This window comes from Pleuronectes platessa, chromosome 21 (assembly GCF_947347685.1).
Source record: "Pleuronectes platessa chromosome 21, fPlePla1.1, whole genome shotgun sequence".
In the NCBI taxonomy this organism is placed as follows: Eukaryota; Metazoa; Chordata; class Actinopteri; order Pleuronectiformes; family Pleuronectidae; genus Pleuronectes; species Pleuronectes platessa.
The window spans coordinates 9,042,376-9,066,931 of NC_070646.1; the positions used below are offsets into that span (position 1 = coordinate 9,042,376).

The 24,556-nt window shown below is 42.4% G+C and overlaps 2 protein-coding genes across 2 annotated transcripts; one reads left to right on the forward strand and one right to left on the reverse strand.

The window, feature by feature from the left end:
• Positions 1–1,744: 1,744 nt before the first annotated feature.
• timp2a (TIMP metallopeptidase inhibitor 2a) lies at positions 1,745–13,798 on the reverse strand. The gene is made up of 5 exons (XM_053413712.1): positions 13,412–13,798; positions 7,263–7,363; positions 7,055–7,163; positions 4,816–4,940; positions 1,745–3,818 (listed from the first exon to the last, which is right to left on the reverse strand). Exons 1-5 carry the CDS (start codon positions 13,542–13,544, stop codon positions 3,621–3,623), a joined length of 666 nt encoding a protein of 221 aa, XP_053269687.1. The 5' UTR covers positions 13,545–13,798; the 3' UTR covers positions 1,745–3,620.
• Positions 13,799–17,373: 3,575 nt separating this feature from the next.
• mmp25b (matrix metallopeptidase 25b) lies at positions 17,374–24,407 on the forward strand. The gene is made up of 11 exons (XM_053414492.1): positions 17,374–17,525; positions 17,649–17,740; positions 18,967–19,099; positions 19,191–19,332; positions 19,992–20,296; positions 20,427–20,606; positions 21,332–21,416; positions 21,711–21,793; positions 21,894–22,046; positions 22,216–22,509; positions 23,273–24,407. Exons 2-11 carry the CDS (start codon positions 17,657–17,659, stop codon positions 23,518–23,520), a joined length of 1,707 nt encoding a protein of 568 aa, XP_053270467.1. The 5' UTR covers positions 17,374–17,525; positions 17,649–17,656; the 3' UTR covers positions 23,521–24,407.
• Positions 24,408–24,556: the final 149 nt, after the last annotated feature.

A 24,556-nucleotide genomic window follows, 5' to 3' on the forward strand; every position in this document is an offset into this window, starting at 1 on the left:
AATTGTTTATTGTTCGTTATTGTCATAGAGACGCTTTGTTGTCGTAGGTCAACATTACACAGAAAAAGGTGTAATCGGTTTGTAATCGGTTTGTAATCGTTTGTGTGTTTTGTGCCAGTTTGGACCTGAAATGTCAATTCGGTGTTGCATCACTTCCTGTCTGTCAACTCTGTCTTGGGTAACCAGGATTGCAAGCAGAGGTTGAAGCAACAGTTCCCAAAAAGGGACTGGTTCTGCAAAGGGAGACGTCAAAGTAAAAAGTCAATCCAATAAAAGTGGCAAAGGACAGTAAGAGAGTACCTGCATCAATCCAATTCACTTCCAATACTATTCAATTTACTCCCACTCTCGTGACTTTTACAACCTGAACTCAGTGTCCAAATTAAATCTCCATGTAGGAAGACGAAACATCTCCTCTGACAGCGGGTGACTATCGCTGAGGAGAGAATGAACAGAGATGACAAAACCAGCCGCTCTGGGATCAGCCGGCACATTTCTCAAATACTTTCCTGGTTGAGTAGAACACCACACCTATTTAAGTGTAAGAAGTCTACTCTTCTCCCAGCTCAGCCCCTCCATCAGTGTTGTGCAAGTTCACACCTCTCATGAACTATTTCAAAGTTCAGTTCATACAAGTAAACATGAATAGTTCACGTTCATAGTTCGCCATTTAAATTCTGAACTAGTTCATAGTTCAGTTCATTTCATAGTTTTAAGGTGGAAAGTGAGAATGAAAGACTTGATTTGTTAAAGAAAACCTTATCCATCAGTACCCCTTGCCTTAACTGTCGGAATCTATATCAGATTTTCAGATATATCAGTTTTATAAAGATGTGATCGAAAACACCAGACCAAGTGAATCCACTTTATTTCAGCATGAACAGAAAAAAAAGAAGGGAGTTTCATTTCACTTCACAACAGTTCCTCATAGCAGCATGATGCATACAAAGAGAAGTATAAAAACCTACTCATTTTGTCAGCATAGTAGGGACATTTGCTGATGTCATCACCCGTGGCTCCGTGGACAGGCAAGCCAGCATCTATAACATCCTCCTGGATGGCTCCCTGTGTGAACAGTCAGGCGGCGGCTTGCACAGAATTTGCGCTTCCGCCTCAGGTGTGTCCCTGACGTACACGCTGTGGTGATAGACTGCGGTTAGAGTCAAAGAGGAATCAAAAAAAGATTAAATTATCAGGTGCACAATTCAGAAAGCACCGCAAAGTAGAGGAGGAGAAGAAAGAACAATATAGAGGTAAGAATCAGCCCGATTGTGGACATAATTAATGTTTATTTTTGTCGACATGACATCAGTACAGGACTCTTTTGATATTTTTTACTATATATTTTTATTGTCTTTTATAGCTTACAACTACAACTGTTTAACATGCCTGAAGTGTGAAGGTCAAATCTGACATCCAATGAAATGGGATACAGACCCCCGGATTATCTGTTGTTACAATTCTAGTGATTCTAGCGATTTTACATTATGAAATAAATAAATCATAAAAGAATTATGGTATTTTTATTATATACAGTAATGGTAATTTCTGCTTATTTTCAGTTTATTGATGGTAATTTTAGCCAAATTAGCGCAATAAAAAAAGAGATCTATCCAAGTTATTCCAATTCGTCCCGGCCGTAAAATAAATATATAAAACTGATACATGGTGGTTCATGCAGCACAGGCACAGGGTATAAAGTATTTCCCTTATTGGGTCGGTCAAGTGACTCACACGGGCAGTGTTTATTCTTTCAAACAGGTGGTTTTTATTCGATAATACTGAATATTTTTTTAGTCCTTCGCCCGGACTTACACAAAGCATCGAACACATGCACAGGCCTCTATTCACACAGGATACCCATTTCTCATTTCTCTCCAAACAGGATTAATCGCTCTCACTCTCGCGTTATTCCAGCGCAAGAGGACCTTCTCATCTCAACACTACAGCTACAGACATCGTAGACATAGACAGCGAAAAACACACAAAAAAAAATCATGACAGGTATAATAATAACACTGAAAAAATACAAAGTAATGGAAAATGGAAAGAGTTTACTTTTAAATTATGCCTCTAATACTCCATCATATATATATTTTTTTGTTAATGTAGCTTGAGGTGTATAAAACAGCACTGTAAACTTCAATTGAGTAACTTGCTTTCTAGGACAGCGATAAAGCTTTTCATTAATAACTGGAAGGAGCAGGAAAGACGAGTCAAAGCGAACATTAAGCGTGGAAAAGACATTATTACTCATGAGATGAAATATATTGGCAAATCATGAAACTGCTGTTTGCACATTTACAGATAATACAAAGACACTGAAATAACATCCCTCAAACTTTGTTTATCTTTCATACATAAAATCTTCTAAAAAAATTATCCCTTATATCCGAACCTCGCACACACCACCTTTTTTGTTTTCTTCTCTTTCACTGCTTTCACCGTTTTTTTTTTTTATCTGTCACGACGAAGATGACAAGGATACGCTTGCTTCCGTGAAGTGGGAACTCACCAAAATAAAAGCACTCAAAATAGGCAAAATCTGCACCTGAGGGCGGATCTGTCGGTCTGGGCGAAAGATAACAACTGTCACATCAGAGTGCTCAGGCTCTCGTCTTTACTGGAACTCATCCTCAAAAAAGTGCAAATCTAGTTCTAATGCAGTAAATAATAATCATCAAGTAACAACAAAAGTATATGCATAGGTACTGTACAGCTACATAGTGGGGACAAAGGAGGGAGAGAGGTGAAGATCTGAAGAAGAAGAAGAAGAAGAAGATAAAAGAAGAGGGATGGTTTTGTTATTTTTCTCCTCATAAGCAGGTTTAAATTTAGAGCGCTCATCCTCACACAGCATAGACTGGTCCAGTGAGGCCCGTGACGGTCACAGGCTGCTGTTACAAATCACTTTTAGAACTACACCGGACGAAAAACCAGGAAACGTCAGCCTATGCGAGATGAATCGTGAAACAATAATAATCGTGAGGGGGTGTCCGATGTCTCCGGTGGCCAAACAGCTCCCAGCAGAGAGGATGAAAGAAGCAGTATACTAATAGTTTCGGCAGAGAGGCAGACAATCATTTAAAAAAAAGGCAACTTGGAATTTGGCTTTGGAATAAAATGGAGAATGAGGTAATAAAAGAAGAAAGACGATGGGTAACGCATGATCGTCCGTAGAGAAGGGGATTTGATTTCGGGGAGCAGAGCTGCAGAAGAGCTTTGCCGGGCAGGAAGTGCTCTGTCTCAACAAGAATTTATAAATCCTCCTGAAGCCAGCCTCAGGAGGAAGTTACATCATCACTTGACCAGTCTATGTCTCTTGATGCTATTTTATCTGCTTTTACAGAGACGCTGTGTCTGAGAACAACCTCCGAGCCTCCGTCGAGCCCCGCTGAGGTGGAAAGTGGCTCCAGCTCCGACTGAAACGCTTCGAGACGACAAACACAAAGAGAGGCTGGAGATTGTTTTCAGACCAGCGGGTCATTTCAGTCACATTAGCTTTACTTTTCATATCAAAAAAATCACTTTGCCTGATGCGGTTATATTTCATGTCAATGGAATCGTTTACATTTTTTTCCGTCAGGCTGTGCAGTGAGCGGTCAGGCGTGCCGAGTGCCCTAGGGGTCCTCGGCGTCCAGGAACTCCTTCTTGGGCAGTGCGACGCCGCGGTACCAGGAGCAGGAGCCGTCCGCCCGCTTCACGCAGGCGTAGTGGTTGGCCTGCCGCCCGTGCACCTGCTTCTCGATCATCAGGTCCGTCCACAGACACTCCTCGGGAGCCGAGATCTCACAGGGCAGAGAGGGGCAGCGCACGATCTGCAGAAACACACAAGTCAATATCTCTATACTGTGTGTGTGCAATCTGCTGAGGGGTCTAATGTTCCTAGATCAGAGTCATAGATCTCACAGGTAGGGCAGCCTTTCTGTTAACTGTTTAAAATGCCGCTAATGCAAATCTTTTTTTCTGCTGAGTCACATTCAAAGCCTTTAACGGGCTTTTGTTTTGCCACAACCACAGGAAATGCAGTGTGTTACAGTAAATAATGGAGCCTGCATTCACCGAAGTTTCTTCATCTACTCCCACTTATCCGTGGTTGGAGGGAGCTGTGGCTCAGGAGTAAGAGCGGGTTATTCACCAACCAGAAAGTCAGCGGTTCAATCCCCATCTCCATGTGCCAAAGTTTCCTTGGGTAAGTTACTGAACCCCAAATTGGCCCTGACAACAATGCCGGCACAGACTGAGTGTGCTTCTATCAAAGACGCTGCTCAAGGTGTTTGTTGCTGTATCAAAAATAACTTGCTGTAAACAGGTGTCACGAAATCAAAATGGGACAGAACTTTTAAGGACTAGAGCTTTAACATATCATAACATAATACAATTGGTGCCACGCTCATGTCTATAGAGTAAATAGTCAGAAGTAATTAAAGTCTGTCTCTGTTCAAAGGAAACAAAATCCTCCTATCAGCATCTTTGAAGCTGATCAATAAATACATGACATATTGTTTGTGTGAGCTGTATAAAAACAGAGCTGTGTTTACATGGAAGATTATCGGAGGGGCCGGTGGCTTCCTGTGGTCTCTGCCTCCAGCACGGGGTTAAAGAAACAGTCTCTCGCAGTGAATAAAAGACGGTTGTTTGTTGTTGGAGCTGTTGTTCTGGCTCATGTCTCGTCTTGTTTTTGCCTGTTATGTCTGGTTTTCAGCTCCAGGAGGGACATAACTGCAGCTTCTTTTATTATTTGTTTTATGAGGACAAACTACAGTCTCACGCAAACACGCACACACACAAAGAAGGCACCCTGCTGCTTCTTACCTTGCATTCACAGCCCATCTGGTAGCGCTGGCTGAGGCTCTTCTTCTGGGTGGCGCTCAAGGAGTCCCAGAGCATGATGTAATCACACAGGGTCACATGCATCTTCCCGCCGGCCTCGGCCTTGCCTGTGAAGAAAGAAAAACGGCAATGAAAGCGTCAGTGTGAACAACAATAGACTGTACATCGTAAAGATGGACGACAGCACGGCTCCCAGAAGCCATCATGTCATCTCGAATGACCCCTGGTGGCTAGGTCATGAACCCCGCTTCGGTGGATGGGACAAGGGACAAATTTAAAAGTCAAAGTTGGTCAAATATTTGTAATTTTAGCTGTTTTTTATTACTTTGATAAATGTTCATGTTCATTTCTCCAGCCTGTTTGGTTGTTATTAACTATTTGCCACTATAAATGTCGTGATTGACAGCTGGGACTGATGATCGCTACCGCGCAGACTCCAAATAATGTAAAGAGGGCATTATTATGGGATATATTGGCTACTTTGTGGATAGTGCGAGTATTGATGCTTCGAAAATCTTTACAGACATAAGATAGAACACCCGGCTCCTGATGAGTGTAAACTTTCTCATCTGACAGAAGGTCACCAACTACAAGCCTCAGGTTCGCATGTACCACTGATAAAATCTGGGACTTCTCAGCGCGGTGCCTGCAGGCGTCAACACACACCACTTGTCCTTGTGAAGAGCTGGTGTTTGTTTTTCACGCTTTACTGGCACCAGTCAAAACAGGACGATGTTTCACGTTGAGTTCTAAGGTCGACTCCACCATCTGCCTGCAGAGCAACTCTCAACATGCTCAAGTTGTCCCGGTCTGTCCTCAACGCAGACACGACTCACTCACATTTCACTGGATCTCGTCCAACTTTTTACCCTTAAAGCTAAAGAAAGGATGAGTCACTGTTAAAGAGACACCCCGTCGGCAGAAACTTTCTTTCCCAACGCTCGATTCCAACATCTGAGAGAAAGAAAAAAAAAAAAAAAAGAGGAAGGAAACGCTGGCTTCAGCAGTTCCTCTCCGTACAACTCTGTGTAATTAGGGGTGAGTGTTTGCGGGTACATCTCTGTCTGAGATGAGGAAACCAGAGCGTGCATGACATCATGGTCCCCTGTGTCTCGTCCACTCACTCTACCATGTCTGTCTGAACACTGCGGACTGCCTGCGCTGCCTTCAATCACATTACCAGCCAGGTTTAGCGTGCAGACACTAAAGGAATACTTCAACTTTTCAGGAAATATGCTCATTCACTGCCTAGTGGAGAGTTAGATAACTTGCCAACCAGCACCTCTTAAGTTGCTTCTCTGTCACTGTTGATAGTCTTTATGTTTAGCAAAGTCAAATATATCCTGTCTGTAGATTAATATTTAACAAATAGATATGCAGTATCATCAGAGCAATTGCTTAAACCTGCACTGAAACATATTGTTTTGGAAATCCTGAATCTGCACCAAAATTGAATGACTTCTTCTCTAACCCACACTGCATCCTCACATCAAGTTTTGTGGAAATGTGTTTGGATGTTTTTGTGCAATCTTACTTACAAACAAACAAACAAACAAACAAACAAACAGAAAGGGGTGAAAATGACGTCATAACCTCCTTGGTGGATGTAACAAAAGCTCTGATATGCTGAAGGCAGCGGTAGAGTCAGGTTATAAATGAAAGAAGTGAAATATAAGATTAGTTTATGGCTCTACAGACAGAAAAATGCAGCCTCTGTGTTAAAGATGACATCTGTGTAACACAAGGTCTTAGACAGTCAATAGGACTCCGTACAACCAGTCAGCATCCTGCTCTCTTCAGGGTGTGAACGATTTTTATTTTTATTTCATGGTCGTCTCACCTTGAGCGGGAGGAGAGGGGACTAAACAGTACGTATCTTTAACGTCTCCCATGAGCCCGAGACGACAGACAAGGTCACTCCCAGTCTCCACGGTTTACTCAGCAGCGTATCATTACCTATAATAACATCAACAGTAACTCCTCCGACACACAGAAGGTCCCTGCTCGTCTTCATCCAGCCTCGTGTTTGTCTGCCTGGATGTTTACAGCTGCAGGTCACTATCTGTGTATCTGTCTCTTTGTGCAATCCTATTGTTTTCCTATTTATTTATACTATTTCACTTTTTTCTTTGCTTTTACAAATAAAACTGAAATCAAGATTTACTTCAGCAGCAGTGCATTTAAAGAGATACACCCAACTGACACAAAAGTAGAAACAGACCTGAGATCAGGTACTCCTTCTTGCCAGCGGCATCCAGGGTAACGCCACACACAGCGGACACTGGAGCGGTGAACACAGCCTCGATGTCCTGGTTAGGGCCCTTGAACATCTGGAACAAAACCATGGAGGGAGGGTCAGGTCAAAGGTCAGGAGGAAGGGCTCAAAGTGAGGCTGTAGAACCCTACAGTGATGATGACCGTGTTCTTACCTTGATCTGTTTGACCTCATACTGGATCCTCTTGATGGGGTTCCCGTAGACATCGTTCCCTGAGTCCACCTCCCTCTCCCCCACAACCTTCGCTCGAATCACTGTGAGAGAAACACAGAGGAACACGGTCAGCTCATCTGTTGGTTATTTTCTCAATTAACCGGCCAAATGTCACAAGTCACATTTTCAATTGTCTTGTTTTTCGGGGTCAACAGTTAAAACCCAAACACATTCAATTCACAATCATTTAATCTGAGAAAAGCAGGAAACCTTCATAATAAATGAATATTTTGACTTTCTGCAGGAAATTCAAAACTGATTGTTGTAGCTCTAAAGACAATAAGATAGATAATAACATTTCTAAACAAAGAAAAGCAGCAAATTCTCACTCCAGTTAGAATGACAACATGACATCAATTATTTTTAATTCTGAAAATAGTTTGGCGATTCCTTTTCTGTCAATCAACTAATTGATTGATCAGCTGCAACACTTGATTAAATGTTTAATTGGTTGGAAGAAAAATCTACAACTACAACTCTGATAACAAATTTATCGTTAATCAAATCTAAATACCAAATATTTGAATGTGCAAAGTTCTCAAATGCGACAATTTTCTTATTCTTACATTAAATTACACATTTGACACTGTGACACATCCATGTTTCAGTATCATAGACCAAACAATCGAATAACAACTTGTCCGATTTTACAACAATGGAAACAATCATCTCCTTGGTTTATTGTTAGGGACGTGATCGTGACTTCATGACATGACTCGACTGAAAGTTGATGATACTGATTCATCAGCCAAGCTTCAGATTCTTATCCACAACCTCCAAGGCTGAGAGAAAGGTACATCGGACAAAAGCCAAAACAACTTTCAGAGCTGCAAGAAGGCTCATGGGCACATACCACAATAAGGCATGGCTCTGATGAGCTTCAGCATCTGGTCCAGTCAATGAAAACCAAACTAAAGGATCCTATTAGTCCTAGTCCTGCGAATCAAACACGACCAGGAAACAGGACCAGAATTAAGATAGAAGAATACAACTTGGAAGCGGATACATAAAGAAAGACTTGGCCAGAGGCAAGTTTCTCACTGTGTTTGTGTGTGTGTATTTGATTGGCCTGAATGACTACATCAAGCTTCAGCTATGCTTATGGCATTTATTCAGAATGGAAAATATGAGCAATAGAGTGAGAGAAAACCCCCCCCCCATAGAATAAGCAGGAACAGGGGACATGGAAACACACAAACGCACACAAACTGCTGTTGCTCTTACACCCTTGGGTTCAGTTAATGGTTTGGAGCCGACACAAATATGAAGGTTCATGGCTCCCAGAGTTAATAGCGTCTAGTTTTTCGGCTCCTTCACGCGTTACTTCCGTTTTTTACATTCTTCGCCCTGCAGCTAATTATGAAAGTGAGGCAGATTTGGTATTTCGTAAGCAGCAATAAAAATGGTTATGGAAATCTTATAAACACTTTGAATAAAACTATAAACCATTCTTTTTCTATTATAACCAAACTCGGATTATTGGGCCGATGAGGTGGAATGAATTTACATCAACACATCATCTTTATAAGATGTTAATTGGATTGTGTTGATAGATTGTTGTGCTGCCCCAACTGGCCTAAAGAAATAACTACTGCAGATTTAAGTAATAAAAGACACACATTAAACACATGCAGGTTTTTATCACCTCGGAGTAACAAGTGGAACTATTGTCATCACTGATCAATGGTCTTAGTAGATTATGTATTTGTGCTGGTGCCTCACAAGCAAACCTCTGCATGCAGGCTCCACTCTGATGCTATTGCAAATATGCCGCAGCAGCAGCCAGAGTACACACATAAACACACACATGCAGCAGTATACCTGGCTGGCACTGTTCTGCATTCCTCCCAGTTTTTCCACTCTCATTTCCTGACCTCGTTCTTAGCCACAAGCTAATGAGGAGAGAATCAGCAGCAGGGCAACAACACTAAGGAGCAAATTACCCCGTTTCTCACAATACATTGCTATTCTGGGAGCTTTATCCGTCTACCTCGGTGATGCAGACATGTTTAACCTCTCCGTTTCTCCCCTCCTCCAATAAAGCCAGAGCGGATGGTCCTGTGCGGTCTTAGGAGCTTGTTGTGGAGGCAGCAGACTGCACAGTGTGATGCTGAACTAGCAGGATGACCAGGGGCCTGCGGGCGGCCCGAGCTTCGCCGCAGATTGATCCCACAGTTGTCGGATCAGCAGCAGTCAATCAGCACAGAGGAGCCCCCCACCCCCCCCCCTCCACAAACCACCTAGTGACCCACATTCAGCCGGGCTCCCTTACTCTCCCGACCAGGACGACGCTTAATGACTTATACATGCATCAGTCGCACTACGCAATGTTTTCCATACAAGCCCCCTATGAACACACACACCACATTCTAAGTGCCCCCCCCCCCTCCACTTACACTCTCCATTCAGTCCACCACAGGACTATCCATTTCTTTTTTCATACTCCAGCGACCACCAAATCATCCCCGTCGCTCCTGGTGGGGTTGAATCCAGCTCCAGACGTACGCAGGGCCTGTGTTTAACGTGACATTTGAACAGAGACGAGTCGCCCTTGAACACAACTCAGGATGCGTAAATGCTCTACAAAGCTCAGGTGACAATTCTCAGTGATCTCTACCTGGACAGTAATATTCAGACTTTTGACCTTATTCTGATTACTTTTATGTTTGTATGAGGTTCTAATAAAATATTTAATTAATATTCCTGTTTACATGTGACAGACTGGATACTAGTCTGATTATGATGTAGATTCAGGTTAAAGCAATCAAAAAATGCTGTATAATAAAATCTGAATATTGCTGTCCATGTAAACAAGGACAAATAAAGTCTATTGACTGAGAGATCGGTTTATGACAACTCTTCATAAACCATATATGAGGGATCCTTGCACTGACAGAAAAAAAAAACTGATCTTGAAGTGCTTCATAAGTAGTGTCCTACTGATACGACATTTGCATAATCGTGTCAAAGTGTCCTAAAAGAGCCAGGTAATGCAAGACTGAAGGCCACTGTCTCTCACATGGACTGGAAGTGGTTGGCCAATCAGACTGGGCTTTATCTGGGCTTAAAACCAAGTGTTTCAGACAGAGGCTGAAGAGAGGAGTTGCAGCAATGGACAGAATAAGGAAATAATGAAAAGTGACTATTAGAGCATGTTAACTCTTCTCGAAGTAAACCTTTTCCAAATAATGTCCCAAAGTAAAATTATGAAGCTGGATATGAGCATAATGTCTCATCTAACAAAACAAGACACCACAATGAGCCTTCCGAGCAGTGCAACTTCAGTTGAGGAGAGAAATGATAGAAACAGAAGCAGAACAGGGTCAACACTGCCATTTCAGCTGATGGAGAAAGCTATTAGGAAATAAGTCGTAATGTTTTTGCTGTTGAGTAAACAGTAGGTGGTGACTTGCTATGCAGCGAAAGCAAAAACATACATGTAGCACCTTTTAACGCTGGCTGAAATAAGCTTATCCCGATAATTTCTATTCTAAACCCCTGAGGATCCACCAGGCTCTTCTCAAACACCCTCCAAAAAAGATTCTGATTCATTTTCAATGGATAAGCTTGAGGTCTGTCGCTGTGTCTGAGAGACTCTGGGTCTTATGATGCATGCATGACCAAAACATGCATATTCTTTCATAAACGGGGACGTGTCGATTGAGTGTGCATGTGCTGGTGCATGTCAACTGCTGTTTTCCTCCAGAGAGCAGGGTGATGCTGGTCTTCCACGGCGCCCAGTCTAAGGATGGACTGACTGGGAAGTTCCCCTCTGTGGGCAACAGATTTATTTGAAAAGAGGATGTTTGTGTCTCTATCAGTGTGTGTGTGTGTGTGAGTGTGTGGTAAATGCATGACACTTCTTGATTTTAATGGCCTGTGGGGTGACACACAGGATAATCTAGTATGAAGAACAGAAGGTGACACACACACACACACCAGTAAACTCACACGGCTGGTTTCTTCATACACAGTGTGTGTGTGTGTGTGTGTGTGTGTGTGTGTGTACGTGTGTCTGAACGAGCAGGGAGTGGGATCCCACTTCACCTAAAAACAAACACTTGTCCGACCACATTAACTGTCGACAGTGTCACTTTGTTGGGCAACCACACAACAACAAGTCCTGGAGGTTTATAACCGGGCAGTTTGAGGCTCTTAGATCTTCAAAACAAAGAAACAGTTTCATCCTCAGATCCGCCCCGAAATCGTAACCCGACAAAGGCCTCGGCCATCGTTGCCGTTTAGTGGTCTGCTCGGCCTTTAAAGCACATCACCCTCCCTCCCTTTTGCGAGGGCTGACAAAGGCCTTATTGACTCACGCACCATTTCAAAACAACACAAACCTCACATACACCTCCGCTTGGAGACATTCTGTCTCTGGGAGCTGCCACCTCAGCGGCGCTTGAGTCACACCTGGAAATAGAGCTGTCTTTTTGCAATACGAAATTGCAGATAAACATCAACACACAGTCACAAACATGCACGGACACACTTGGGCATGAAAGAAGGAAGAAAAGATGCAGCCAGAGTAGTGCGGTCTTGAACTTCCCTTATTCTCAAGGATACCAGGCATTTTTCAACTTCGACCGTGACTTTTATTGGGTTTTTTCCCCGAAACACGCCCTGAACTGACAGCCAGATGTCACCGTGCATGTGTGTGTGTGTGTATGTGTGTGTGTATGTGTGTGAGTATGAGAGAGAGAGCGAGAGAAACTCCTCCACATGCATGGCAGCAGGCCGCACGGTGTCTATGTGGGCTTTGAAAGTCTGTGTGAGTGCGAGTGTGTGAGTCCACCGGAGCAAAGTTGGGAAAATCCCAGCAGCATTCCTGTAATTCCTCTCTGCACCACCCCTCACAGGAAGAAACAAGGCAGGAATGGAAATTAAAAAGGAAAAAAAAAAGGAGGAAAGGAAAGCTTGCTCTGTGACATATTCTGCGGTTGAGATTTTTCAAACCCCCCTCCCCTGAAATTTCTCTTCACTCTCTCCATCCCTTGTCCTCCTCTCTGCTCTTTCCCTCCTCGTCTGTTTCCCCTCTCTTGTGCCACGTTGCCCTGCAAAAGCCAGGAGACGCTGCTTCTGCTTCTGCTGCTGCTGCTGCTGCTGCTTCGTCCTGGAGCTGCCGGAGGGTGAAGCCTGGGTAAACACGCACAATCCAGCTCCAGCTCCAGAGCCTGAGACATTATGTTCAGTGGTGGGAGCAGAATCCTTCCTGGATATTACACAAACACAGTGCACTCACACCCTGACATGCAGCAACACGGCGGCCTTACTCAGGATTCTAGAGGCGCCTACTGAGATGTGATAATAACGATTAAGTTCATTCAGGTTATTATTAAATCAATGAATCAGATTTGAATGACCCAGATTCACAAACCACAATTTGTCTCATGGGGCTTATCAAGGTGTGACATCCTCTTTCCCTAACCCTCAACAAGAGTGGGGGGAAAACTCCCAAGAAACCGTATTAACAGGGGAAGAAACACGTAGAGACCTCAGAGAGAGTCACATGTGAGGAATCCCCTCCCAGGGCGGACAGATGTGCAATAGATGCTGCGTGTAGCTGGGAACATCAGCAAAATAAACAGTATTTAAAACATGGACTAGAAGAAACAGCGAGTTTATACATGAGAAAATGTCTGATAGAGATGAAGGGAGCAGCAAGGAGTTGTCAGTAATGGTAGAATATTGAGTCATCAGTGAGTATCATGGCTGCAATTTTCAACTCCAAAATAAGCATGTTTGCATTTGTGCATGCGTGTGGTCCCTGCAAATATCACTTTCCCAAATAGCCACCTGGGTTTAACAGAGGTCCACTGTTGTAAACATGACAGGGATAAAAAGTCATGCGTGTGCAAGTGTGCAGGCTGAGTGCGATGCAGTGGGCCATGGCCTTGTGGAGCAAAACCCTCCACCTTCCAGCGGTTCCCTCCAGCCTCTGTGAGCCCGCTCAGCAGGCACCAGAGGCGGCTGCAAACCACCGCTGTGTCCCCCGTGATCTGAGCCGGAGTCTGATGCAGCAACACGGGCTGAGTCAACAACAACAACAACAACAACAGCAGGAGCAGACTCCCCGGTGCTGTACTCACCTACGTCGGCGTTGCAGAACGCCTGTTGCGGATGAACCGGAGCGCAGCTGCACGCCTCCGCCAGCTCCTCCGCCCGCCACAGCATCAGCAGGGCGAGCGTGCACAGGACGCCGTTAACGGGAAACGTTAACATGTTGCTGAACACTGGTGGTTGTGATGGTTGTTTTCGGTTCAGCCTCTTTGTTGCTGCGCAGATACGTTGCGGTGCAGATCCAGCGGCGGACAGCTGCGTCCCCCTCCCCTCTTTTCCGCTTTATTCACCGACCTGGCGACGTCAACAACACCGGCCTGTCTGCTCGCTCAGCCCCGCTGCAGAGGTGAGGACACACGGTGGATGCGCGGGTCACAGTCTGCTGGGGTCTTCTCAGGAGTGTTTTCTTTTCTGGGGTCGAGCTGGGTTTTATAAAGACGTGTGCGACTCCTCCCCCCGGCAGTGACAGCTCTACCGGCAGGGGGCGCTGCCTCCCTCCTTACGAGACGACAGGAGCCCGGAGAGAGGGCCAAGAGGTCCCCCATAATAATAATAATAATAATAATACAAATAATAAAAACAATAATGATGATGATGATGATGATGATGATGATGATGATGATGACGAAGATATATATAGCTTTGTATTGTATTTAACTTTTCACAGTCATTAAAAGGCTTTTCTTCCTTGCTTTTATTTTAATTTAATTTGCTAATTATATTAATATTAATATTATTATTTACCACCAGCATCCCAACCCTTAAATGAGAAGCACTTTAGAAAATAGATAATGGTTATAAAGTAATCAAATATACTATCTACTACTACTACTACTACTACTACTACTACTTATACTATTACATTACATTACATTACATTTAATTTTGCTGACGCTTTTATCCAAAGCGACTTACAATAAGTGCATTCAACCCCGAGGGTACAGACCCAGGACGACAAGAATCAAGAAAGTACTATTTCTAATACTATAACTACTGCTAGTAATAATAATAATAATAATTTGGCTCGATCCCCTCCAAGCCTCAAAGAATATGTAGCATAGATAATGGATGTATGAATGAATAATAATAAAAACAATAATAACAATGGCAATTATACATTTTGATTCAGAACAGAAACGAATGAGCATTGTTATCGTCAACTTGACTTTAAGACATTTCATCGTCACCCCAGCCACAAATAAAACCCTGCCCCTGGAAAACATTGTTCCCCTCTGCTGTCTGACACACACACACACACACACACACACACACACGCACACACACACACACACACACACACTCACACACACACAAACAAACGCCCACAAACTAGAACGCTGCTCTCTGCTGGAGGGTAGTAGTACATCAAATAATACATTTAAGGCCAGCATTTGATTAAAACTAGTGCTCCTCAATATTCCATCAACTTGGTCTTATTATTTAACTCTATTTGAGCGAGGTGTGAAGGACCTGCCAGGAGTTATATGTATATGGCCTCTATCTATTTAGTGCTTTTCTAGACTCAAAATCACATTCAGGCATTCACACACATTCATATTGAAATTCAGATTTGGCAAAGATCTGAATGTGTGGAGTCTAGTTACTAATTCTTTACATTTCATGTATGTGTTCAGGCCGAGACTCTCCATTTGTACAGTACAGGCAACTCTTTAATGTCATAAATCGTAGTCCCAAAACTCTTCAGGGACGTGATTAAGCCATAAGATATATACTTTTTCAATATATTTGAAATGTGAGCACAGTTTTCAATTTTTTTTTTTGCATGTTTGGGCCTAAAAACTAGGTTTGGTCACCGAGGTGTATGCCTGGGTCTTTAGAGACTGGGTTCATTTTGAGATTTCCATCCCAGATTCACAAGTCAAAATTCAAACTTAGGTTCACAGTTTGTTAAACCCACTTTCTGGAACAGGCCCAGTTGTATTTATATCTCTCCAACTGCTTAATGTTCAGCAGCTATGAGTCTCTAATGTTCTCCGCTAGTGCAGCGACCTGAAGTGGACATGACGGAAACCATACAACCATTAGCTGGGTAGTGTTTTGTGCTAATGGATGGACTCACATGGGCCCTGGAGGATGGAGAGAAATTTAAGGAGGGAGCGAGGGATAGAAGGAAAGATAATACCAGGGATAATATGTAGAGAAAGTGAACATGCAGACCCTCGGACATGAGCCTCTGAGCTGCTGTGTGAGAAGCCTGAGCACTCTGGCTAAATGCAGCATCATCAATTTCCCAACATTGTAACGTAAGCACTTTGTGTGGAAGAACAATGGGAAAATAGTTTGTGTTGAAAATAAGAACTATTTTGGTTGATGATTAATATGGAGGCTCAGTATAGTGCCAAATAAAAAATGCTACTTAACATTTGAAAAATAAAATATTTTGATATTTGATAATGCATCTGCCGCAATATAATTCTAAGTGGTATATTGATTGTGTAACTGAATATGAGATCAACGTCTTATTTTTTATTTTCCAACTGGCCCACATAGTGCAGCTTAATTTTGAAACTTAAATTCTAAATTGGTCTTGGAGTTTTGACATTTAAAATGTGGATTTCTAATCAAAATTTGATTTCTACACCTCCACCTTTTCATTATCGACAATAAAAATGTTGTTTGAAAAAATTTGTGAAATTGATTAAAGTAAGATTTTCAGCCCTGTGTGCCAGATATGATATTGTCCGTCTTTAACTTGGCTATGGGTTAGCATCCTGAAAAATCCACAAACTTCAATATATGGGTATATATAGCTATTGATGACGTAAAGATCTATACGATACATTTTATCACATTAATCATCAGCTTCGTTATAACATTATTATAAAGAGATATGACATAAACATGAGGTTTCAGCCACAGGGAATGAACATGCTGACGTTAGCAGTGAAAAGGTGAGAAAGTGTGGGCAGCAGAAAACAGGACTTGAAAACCATTTCCTTTAAAGACAGGAAGACAGGCCAACGCGGACTCATTAACCAGAATGAGGTTATTTTTATATACTGCAATTTAATGCTATACATAAACATGTAAACAAATAAGTCTTTATTTTTTAACTTTGTTTTCCTCTTATCGTGAAAAGGGGATTTAATGGGTGGCAGAGGACATGGGGGGATCAGTCTTTATATAACAAAATAATCATCATCATCATCATCATCACCACCATCACCACTATCATCATCATCATCCTCATATTTTGACATAAAGATCAATACGATGTCTTCTCAGTGAGCACAAAGCAATGGAAACGTTTTCTCACATTAATCATCAGCTTTGTTATAACTTTATTATAAATAGATATGACATAGACATGAGGTGTCAGACACAGGGGAAGAACATGGTGACGGTACCAGTGCAGTGAAAAGGTGAGAAAGGTGTGGGCAGCAGAAAACAGGACTGGAAAACCATTTCCTTTAAAGACAAGAAGACAGGCCAACGTAGACTCATTAACCGGAATGAGGTTATTTTTATTTACTGCAACTTAGTGCTTAAGTGTTTTTTGAAAACTTTGTTTACCTCTTATCGTGAATATAAATGCTTAATATAACAAAATAACCATCATCATCATCATCATCATCATCATCATCATCATCTTCATCATCATCATCATCACCACCACCACCACCACCACCACCCCCACCATCATCATCATCATCATCTTCATCATCATCATCATCACCACCACCACCACCACCCCCACCATCATCATCATCATCAACCTCATCATCATCATCCACATCATCAACAAATTTACTTCAATTTAATATTGGAAACATTTTCAGGCGAAACTATCAAGAGTAAAACCAACAGCTCTACAGAGGTTTGCTTTTTAACAGGCTTCATGACCGTAGTGACTTATTGCTTAGGAAAAGCTAAAGTGCCGTTTCTGCAATTACAGAACTGTCTATTTAACGTTGGGCAACATGCACGCACCACGTGCACTCTTGCCTTATGTACGTGGGTCACACGAGCACGCACCAAGCTGGGGGATGAGGAAAGGAGCGCGGGGGTGGGGGTGTGGAGATGTGGTCCAGTGTGAGGGAGGGAGGGCTCGAGGCAGAGAGAGCTGATCAATGAGCCCAGCCTAGTCCCAGGAGAGCAGAGCCATCAGAGGAGAAGACCACGGTGAGCTTTGTTTCCTTTCTCTTTCTTTCGCGCTTCGGTTCACTTTGAACGCAGTTTCTGAAATGTCTCCTCCAAATGATTCAGTGTTTTCCGAATGATGGAGCGGGCTTATTCTCCCTGCAGGGACCACGATGAAGCTGGCTCTGCTGCTGTGGATGGTTTTGACCCTGACAGAGAGCGCATCGGCGGAGGCAGATCAGTACAGCCGAGCGGTGGTGAGTAGAAAAGAAATATATATATAAAAAGTTGTAAATACGGGTCTGGCTGCTCTGTAGCCTCCCCTCGATTTAGCATTTGTATGTATTCTGTATTCAACGCATTATTTCTTTATTTTCTAGCAAAAAAAACACGTTGCTCTATATCGTTAATGATGTGTATCACTTAGTTTTAAAATATTTCCTTTTAAATGTCACAGCATTAGACATATAACCAATTGTCAATTTAATGACAATATATTTATATCCAATGATATATTGCATGTGTGTTATACATTTTTTGGAATGTAAAGATTAATCTCTGACTCATATGGGGTCATATTGAGGAAATGACAATGGCAAAAAGGGTGGCTGGTGCACATGAGGCGCTTGAGGGGACCCACAGGGGTTTGAAAATACCACAAGAGTTGTTTTTGTAGATTTTGACTATTTATTGAAATAAAAAAACAGTTTTTGCAGAGCAAAAAATACACAAAGTATATCTGTCTTCAGCTGATTACACTGACAAACATCAAATTCCCTAAAAAGCAGGAAAATCGCAGTCTCTCGCCCTCAGTTACTTCCTTAAAAGCAAATTGTTTTTTGTCCGCTTATGAGAATCTGCTTGTTATGCATTACTACAGAAAAGGGTCACTTCTGCATCCATACGATGGTGTCGAAGGAGATGTGCGTGTGCAAAATATGTGACTGCAGCAAAACAGTTTTTCAGGTGCAATAATGCAGACTTTAAAAAAAGAAAGGAATGAGAAGTGCATTGTTAGGGACACGTTTTTGCAACATGAAACCCATATACATGACGGTTGATGGAGAGGAAAACACCTTGTACTTTCAAGTGCGGCTACAGTGGAAGGGTGGAGGCAGTGCGGGAGGAAGTGCAGGGTTCTAAATCACTTTGAAGAGAGAGATTTCGCTCGTATCAACACAGATGTGTGCTCATTTCAATTCCCACCTATTCTCTTCTCTTTGTTTTGACGGTTTTAAGCAAACTGTCATTGTCACGCAGAGCCCTTCACGCGACTCACCCACCAGTGGACAGGATCATTTAATATTTATGAGAAAGGAGGTTGACACACTGCCTTGTGAGGCACATGCTCACATGATGTAGACTGATGATCTAGAGTCATAAGTCGGCCTGTAACCTTTAATTCAAACTCATGTAAGAGATGGTTTTTATTATCTATTGTTTGAGATATACATGTGTTTTTCTTCCTCTGTTTTCTGCGCAGGATTGGTTGAGCCGGTATGGTTACCTTCCTCCTCAAGACCCCCGCACGAGTCAACTGCGGACCAAGGAGGGGATTGAGAAAGCCATCAAGGTCATGCAGAGATTTGGAGGAGTCCAGGAAACCGGGGTGCTCGGTAACAACGTCTTAACCTCTGTCACGACAGCACATCATGAGTAGGACATATTTAATTTCAACATCCAATATGTGATCAACTTCTCTTCTAGACAGCGCAACCCTCAAACTCATTTCCACGCCACGGTGCTCTCTCCCTGACATTGTGGGAAGTGAGGACATGCTGAGGAAGAGGAGGAGGAAGAGATACGCCCTGACAGGCCTCAAGTGGCATAAGACAGATCTGACGTGGAGGTGTGTTTCCTGTCATGTCCCTCCTCTGTATATGACTCACAACCACAAACGGGAAGATTTTCTGTCAAGGCCAAAAATAATCAACACCTCAATCACACCATAACTAAATTTAGTTTGAACGCCAACGACTTTATTTTAGGATTAAGAACCTTGAAGACAATATTTGTATTTTTTCTATTTAGGGAAGTGTACTAGTTGGTCACACAGACTTATGGCTTTTTAGCTTTGAGGAATCTCTGCATACACACATTTAAAATATGCGTATCAGTCTCTCTTGACAAATACTCAAAGTACATACACGCTGTGCAGATCTATTACTTCCACAACCATGGCTGTGAGAATGTTCAAGTTACATTTGATATATCTAGTTTCTTTGTTAATTTGGTAACATTAATGTGCTATACCAAGATCAAGATTCAGATTACAGGATCAAATAAGGCTCAGGCTCAGAGCCAATGGATCCCAGTGAAGGATGTAACCTTTCAAACCCTTTAAATGAGCGTTTGATCGTGTGGTAGCCTGTGTATTAAAATCACAGCCAGTACTTTGTGATAAACAAAACACAAAGAGGTTAAGAAGGAGTTTAGAAGATTGTCAATAACTTTCCATGACATTCCACAAATATGTAATAATTCAACCTACTGCTCTGTTGTCTGCAGTATCCAGAGCTTCCCATCGAGGTCTAACTCACCCAACCTGAATAGTAATATTGTGGAGAACCTCCTCTATCATGCCTTAAAAGCCTGGAGTGACGCGGCCCCCTTGAGTTTCCATAAGCTGTCGAGTGTCAGCGGAGGGACCGCAGCCGGAGGGGACATCAAAGTGTCTTTTGACCGTTTGCTGCACGAGGACGGGTACCCGTTTGACGGGATGGGTGGCACCCTGGCCCACGCCTTCTTTCCTGGCAACGACAAAGTGGCGGGTGACACACACTTTGATGATGATGAGATCTGGAGCAACGGAGGTATGGACTAGATGTAATCATGATAGAGGGATGAGGGCTCGATGACCTGCCCTGCCTTAGACATATAGAATGTAATGAACGTCCGATTTGTGGACGTTTGGGATCTAACCCTTGATCCTCACATCCTCAGGCGCAGGCGAGAGCACAGACTTGTTCACAGTCGCGGTGCATGAGTTTGGTCACGCTCTGGGCCTTTCCCATTCCTCCACCGACCCATCCATCATGAGGCCATATTACCAGGGTCCTGTGAATGATATTGCCAACTTCAAGCTGGAGCTGGACGACAGGATGGCTATCCAGCAGCTCTACGGTCAGTGAACAGTCAAACTGCAGAATCTCTGTTATATTGATTAACTTAACAGTCTATGTGTTGATGTGTTGTATTTTTGTCAGATCATCTTTTGATACAGCGAGCTGAACAGAAACTCCAGCCAAAGTCACAATTGAACCTCTAGGGGCCTTGAATATCTCAATCAAATTTCACGTCAATTTGTTCAAAGATTGTTAAGATATTTCTCCATGAAAACCAAAGATGTCGACCTCATGGTGGCGCTACAATGAAAAGTCAGGGAATCGCCCAAGTCAGTGGTTGGCATTCTGTTGGAAGCATTGATGTCTGAATCAAATTTCATGGCAATCCATCCAATAGTTGTGAAGATGCTCAAGTCTTGAAAGAAGTGATAGAACAACTGACAGAACAACACTGCCTTGTTTCTCTTTTGTCATTTTCATCCTGTGCACTAGGTCATATTATAAGTAAAATTTCTATTATTTCTAAATGTTTGCTTTCCAATCATGTCTTTGATTAATACAGCGTTCTACTAAGGATTACAAGTCTGTGATAACGCCAATTACAAGACAACAAGTTACTAATGTGTGCGGATTTCACCAAACAGTTTCCTTGCATGTCATAAAAAAACACAGCGGTTACACCTGTGGCCACAGTGAAGGAAGTGGGTGGCTTGTTGTTTTTCCGGCGCTGTCATTTACTCTTTCACCTCTTTAACATTGCCTCCTGTCACTATTCTGTGTTAGGTGTGAAGGACGGTGGGCCACCAGGGGGAGCTGACCCTGACCCCCCACACCTGCCCAGTCCACCGCCTCCAAAACCAACACGGCCGTGAGTACAGAGCCAAAAAACAATAAATCCCCCACTACTGTACATCCTACTAGACAATAAGCACTTAATCATTTGCTTTTATAAACAATTTATTTTATATCCATGCACTCAGTTCACTCCTGCATGAATGAATGATGACTAATCTAAGACCAGAGATGGAGATAAAAGCCTTTTGATTGATCCTTACTGTAAAAGGGTTTTGTCTTATTGCACCCTTTAGTGAATATTTAGTACATAGCATTCTATAGAAATTCAATTTGACTATAGAGTTTTAACATAATGTCGTCTATCCAGTTCTGAGCCCTCCTTCCGCGAGCGCTGCCAGGGAGGATTCGATGCAGTGGCAAATATCAGGGGAGAGGTCTTCTTTTTTAAAGGTGAGTAGATCATAATACTCATGCAACGTAAAGACATTCAGGATTGATATTGATATAGTTGGTCCTGTTGAGTGTGCATTCACTCTCTTTTCTCGGGAAGGTGCACACTTCTGGAGAACTAAGCGAGACGGGTCCTTGCTGTCGCTCAATCCAGCTCAGATCAAAAACTTCTGGATCGGCCTCCCGCCGGGAACAAACAAGGTCGACGCAGTGTATGAGAGGAAAAGCGACAGCCGAATCATCTTCTTTATCGGTACGGAGAGAAAGTGGAGCTGGATTATTCTTCTGATTATTCTTCTTCATTCAATGTTAATTTGATGTCAGTTTTTTTTCAGTGGGTAGACTGACCATATAAACTGGCAATCTGGCAGATAAAGCATATTCTAAAAAGTTCTCTTTCACACCTTACTCCATCTATCCAGGATCTCAGTACTGGGTCTTCAAGGACACGGAGGCCATGAGCGGTTACCCTCGCCCCATCTCCGATTGGGGCATGAAGACCAAGAGCGGGGCACTGGTGGACAGGGTGGATGCAGCCTTTATCTGGGCTCACAATGGCAAGACCTACCTGTTTAGCCGAGGGGAGTTTTGGAGGTTTGACGAGAGCCGTAGAGATGAACAGGGGACCAGGAATCCGGATCCTGGCTACCCAAAGGAAACCAGCCTCTGGGAAGGAGTGCCCTCCGACATGGATGATATCATCAGCTGGGGAGAAGGTAACGTCACAAATATGTGATGAATTTCACCAATGCAAGACAAATAAACAGAACCAATGTTAAGGGTGGTGACAAACAGGTGGACAGAAGCTTCTGGAAGGTATGAAAATATGTCAAAATTATAATAGAGAGTTGACGTCAAGATAAGAAGGAGTAACCACAAATCAATCAACTGGCTTGAGTAACAACTATCTACTGTATTTTTTATTCCAGACATCTGTCATCTTTACAGTTTCAGACCAGGCCAGCAACCCATTCCAAACAGGCAGGTTTAGAACAGGCACAGGAACTGCACATTTGAAAAACAAACAGAAGCTTAGATACTTGGTGTGGGTTTGTCCACAGGAACTTACCCCACAAATTCATCTCAGGTGACGAAAGGCTGTCACTTCCGGTTGTTGATCTCAGGCTGTTCCGTAAATTGACAGAGTTAATACCAACAAATCTAGCAATGAGCTCCCTTTAAACCATCAAAGGTTCCTAGGACTCTCTCTGAACAAACAGAAGCCATGTTTCCATTCAGTTTATAAATTCAACCACACTGTGTCATCCTTGAGCCTGAACAAACATGTTGAAGTGAGTCATTGTCATTGTCTTTGTTGCTTTATTGTGTTTGTGCAAGTGCACTCGTGTCTGTGTATCGCCTCAACCTGTGATACAAACAGGAACTCACTCATAAGACATTAGTAACAATTAGTTTGTTACTGGCTGACCTGTGTGTGCTGAAAAACTGAATAGTCCCTCTGTTGCCGCTGCTCTTTAGGAGATGCCTACTTCTTTAAGGACAACCTCTACTGGATCGTAAAGAATGGAGGACTGAACCAAGTTGACGTCTCTTCTAAATCCATCGCTGTCGACTGGCTTAGATGTCCTGCTCCACCTTCGACCTCCCCTCCTCGATACCCGAAGGAGTGCAAGTGCGACTTAAGGGGATCATCTTCGATACTTAGAAGCAGCTGGATCCTCCTGATTTCTGTTATATTGGCAATTAATGAGTTTATAAGAAAATAGAAATGTGCTGAGGAAGGTCACATAGGCCATTTGTATACCACCCCTCATTACACTGGAGATAAAACATTAAATTGAACGGATATGGGATGGATGCTTTGTTTGCTCTGAACCTGATTGATTTGTTCTTGGCTGATTTGAACGCAAATTTGTATTTATTCTGATTGTCTTGTTTTTATTTGTCTGAATATGTGTTTTTTATTCGAGTGAAATTGAACACCGGCGGCTGATAGTTGAGGTCTTATATTTAATGACAAGGTTTATGGATAGAGCAAAAAAAATGGGAGTAGGACTAGAACAGTTTAGATTTTTTTCCTACTTCTTTTCGGGCATTGATTGCCTTATTTGAATTATTCAATGGCATTTTGATAAGAATGCTGTTTTTTCACCTACAAGCTCTTATATTTTCTTTCGAGTTCTTTTATATATTAAAAAAAAAGAAATAAATCAAAGTAATATTATGTAATAAGTGGGGCTCCTCACATTATTACATACTCTCAGTACATTACAACCCACAAGCTGGTTTCAAACCACAAACTAGCAATAAAGGAAGCTTGTCATGTTTGCCTTTACAACAGATTGCTGCTCGAGTATTGGATAACATGAAGCATACATAGGAGAATGTATGGAAATTCCACTGTATGCAGAGACAACTTTTTCCTGTTTGGTTATATGTTTACTGCCCATAAAATTAATATAAGTAAGACATATTGATAAATGGTATTATACATATTCAAGCTGTATTTTCTATATGTATGTTTTTCTCAGGTCAAGCCAGATGTGCTTATAAACTGTGTCCAGTTTGTTGTACTGTAGCTGCTGGTCTATGCAAGAAGTAAATTTGTCGCTGTTAAAGTATTATCAATAAAAATATCATCATTAAAATGTAAGTGTTCTTTATATAAGTTTGCTTTTTTGTCCTGAACTGAACTATGAACTGGTTCAGAATTTAACTGGTGAGCTATGAATGTGACCTATTCATGTTTACTTCATGTGAACTGATAGTTCATGAGAGGTGTTAACTTGCACATCACTGGTT

Excerpts from the sequence above, each read along its gene's own strand:
- timp2a (XM_053413712.1), bottom strand. The coding sequence starts at position 13,544 with ATGTTAACGTTTCCCGTTAACGGCGTCCTGTGCACGCTCGCCCTGCTG. Across the intron at positions 7,164-7,262 it reads ATGAGGTCAAACAGATCAAG|ATGTTCAAGGGCCCTAACCA; the intron begins GTAAGAACACGG and ends GTTTTGTTCCAG. Across the intron at positions 3,819-4,815 it reads AGATGGGCTGTGAATGCAAG|ATCGTGCGCTGCCCCTCTCT; the intron begins GTAAGAAGCAGC and ends GTGTTTCTGCAG.
- mmp25b (XM_053414492.1), top strand. The coding sequence starts at position 17,657 with ATGAAGCTGGCTCTGCTGCTGTGGATGGTTTTGACCCTGACAGAGAGC. Across the intron at positions 21,417-21,710 it reads CCTCCAAAACCAACACGGCC|TTCTGAGCCCTCCTTCCGCG; the intron begins GTGAGTACAGAG and ends TCGTCTATCCAG. Across the intron at positions 21,794-21,893 it reads AGAGGTCTTCTTTTTTAAAG|GTGCACACTTCTGGAGAACT; the intron begins GTGAGTAGATCA and ends TTTCTCGGGAAG.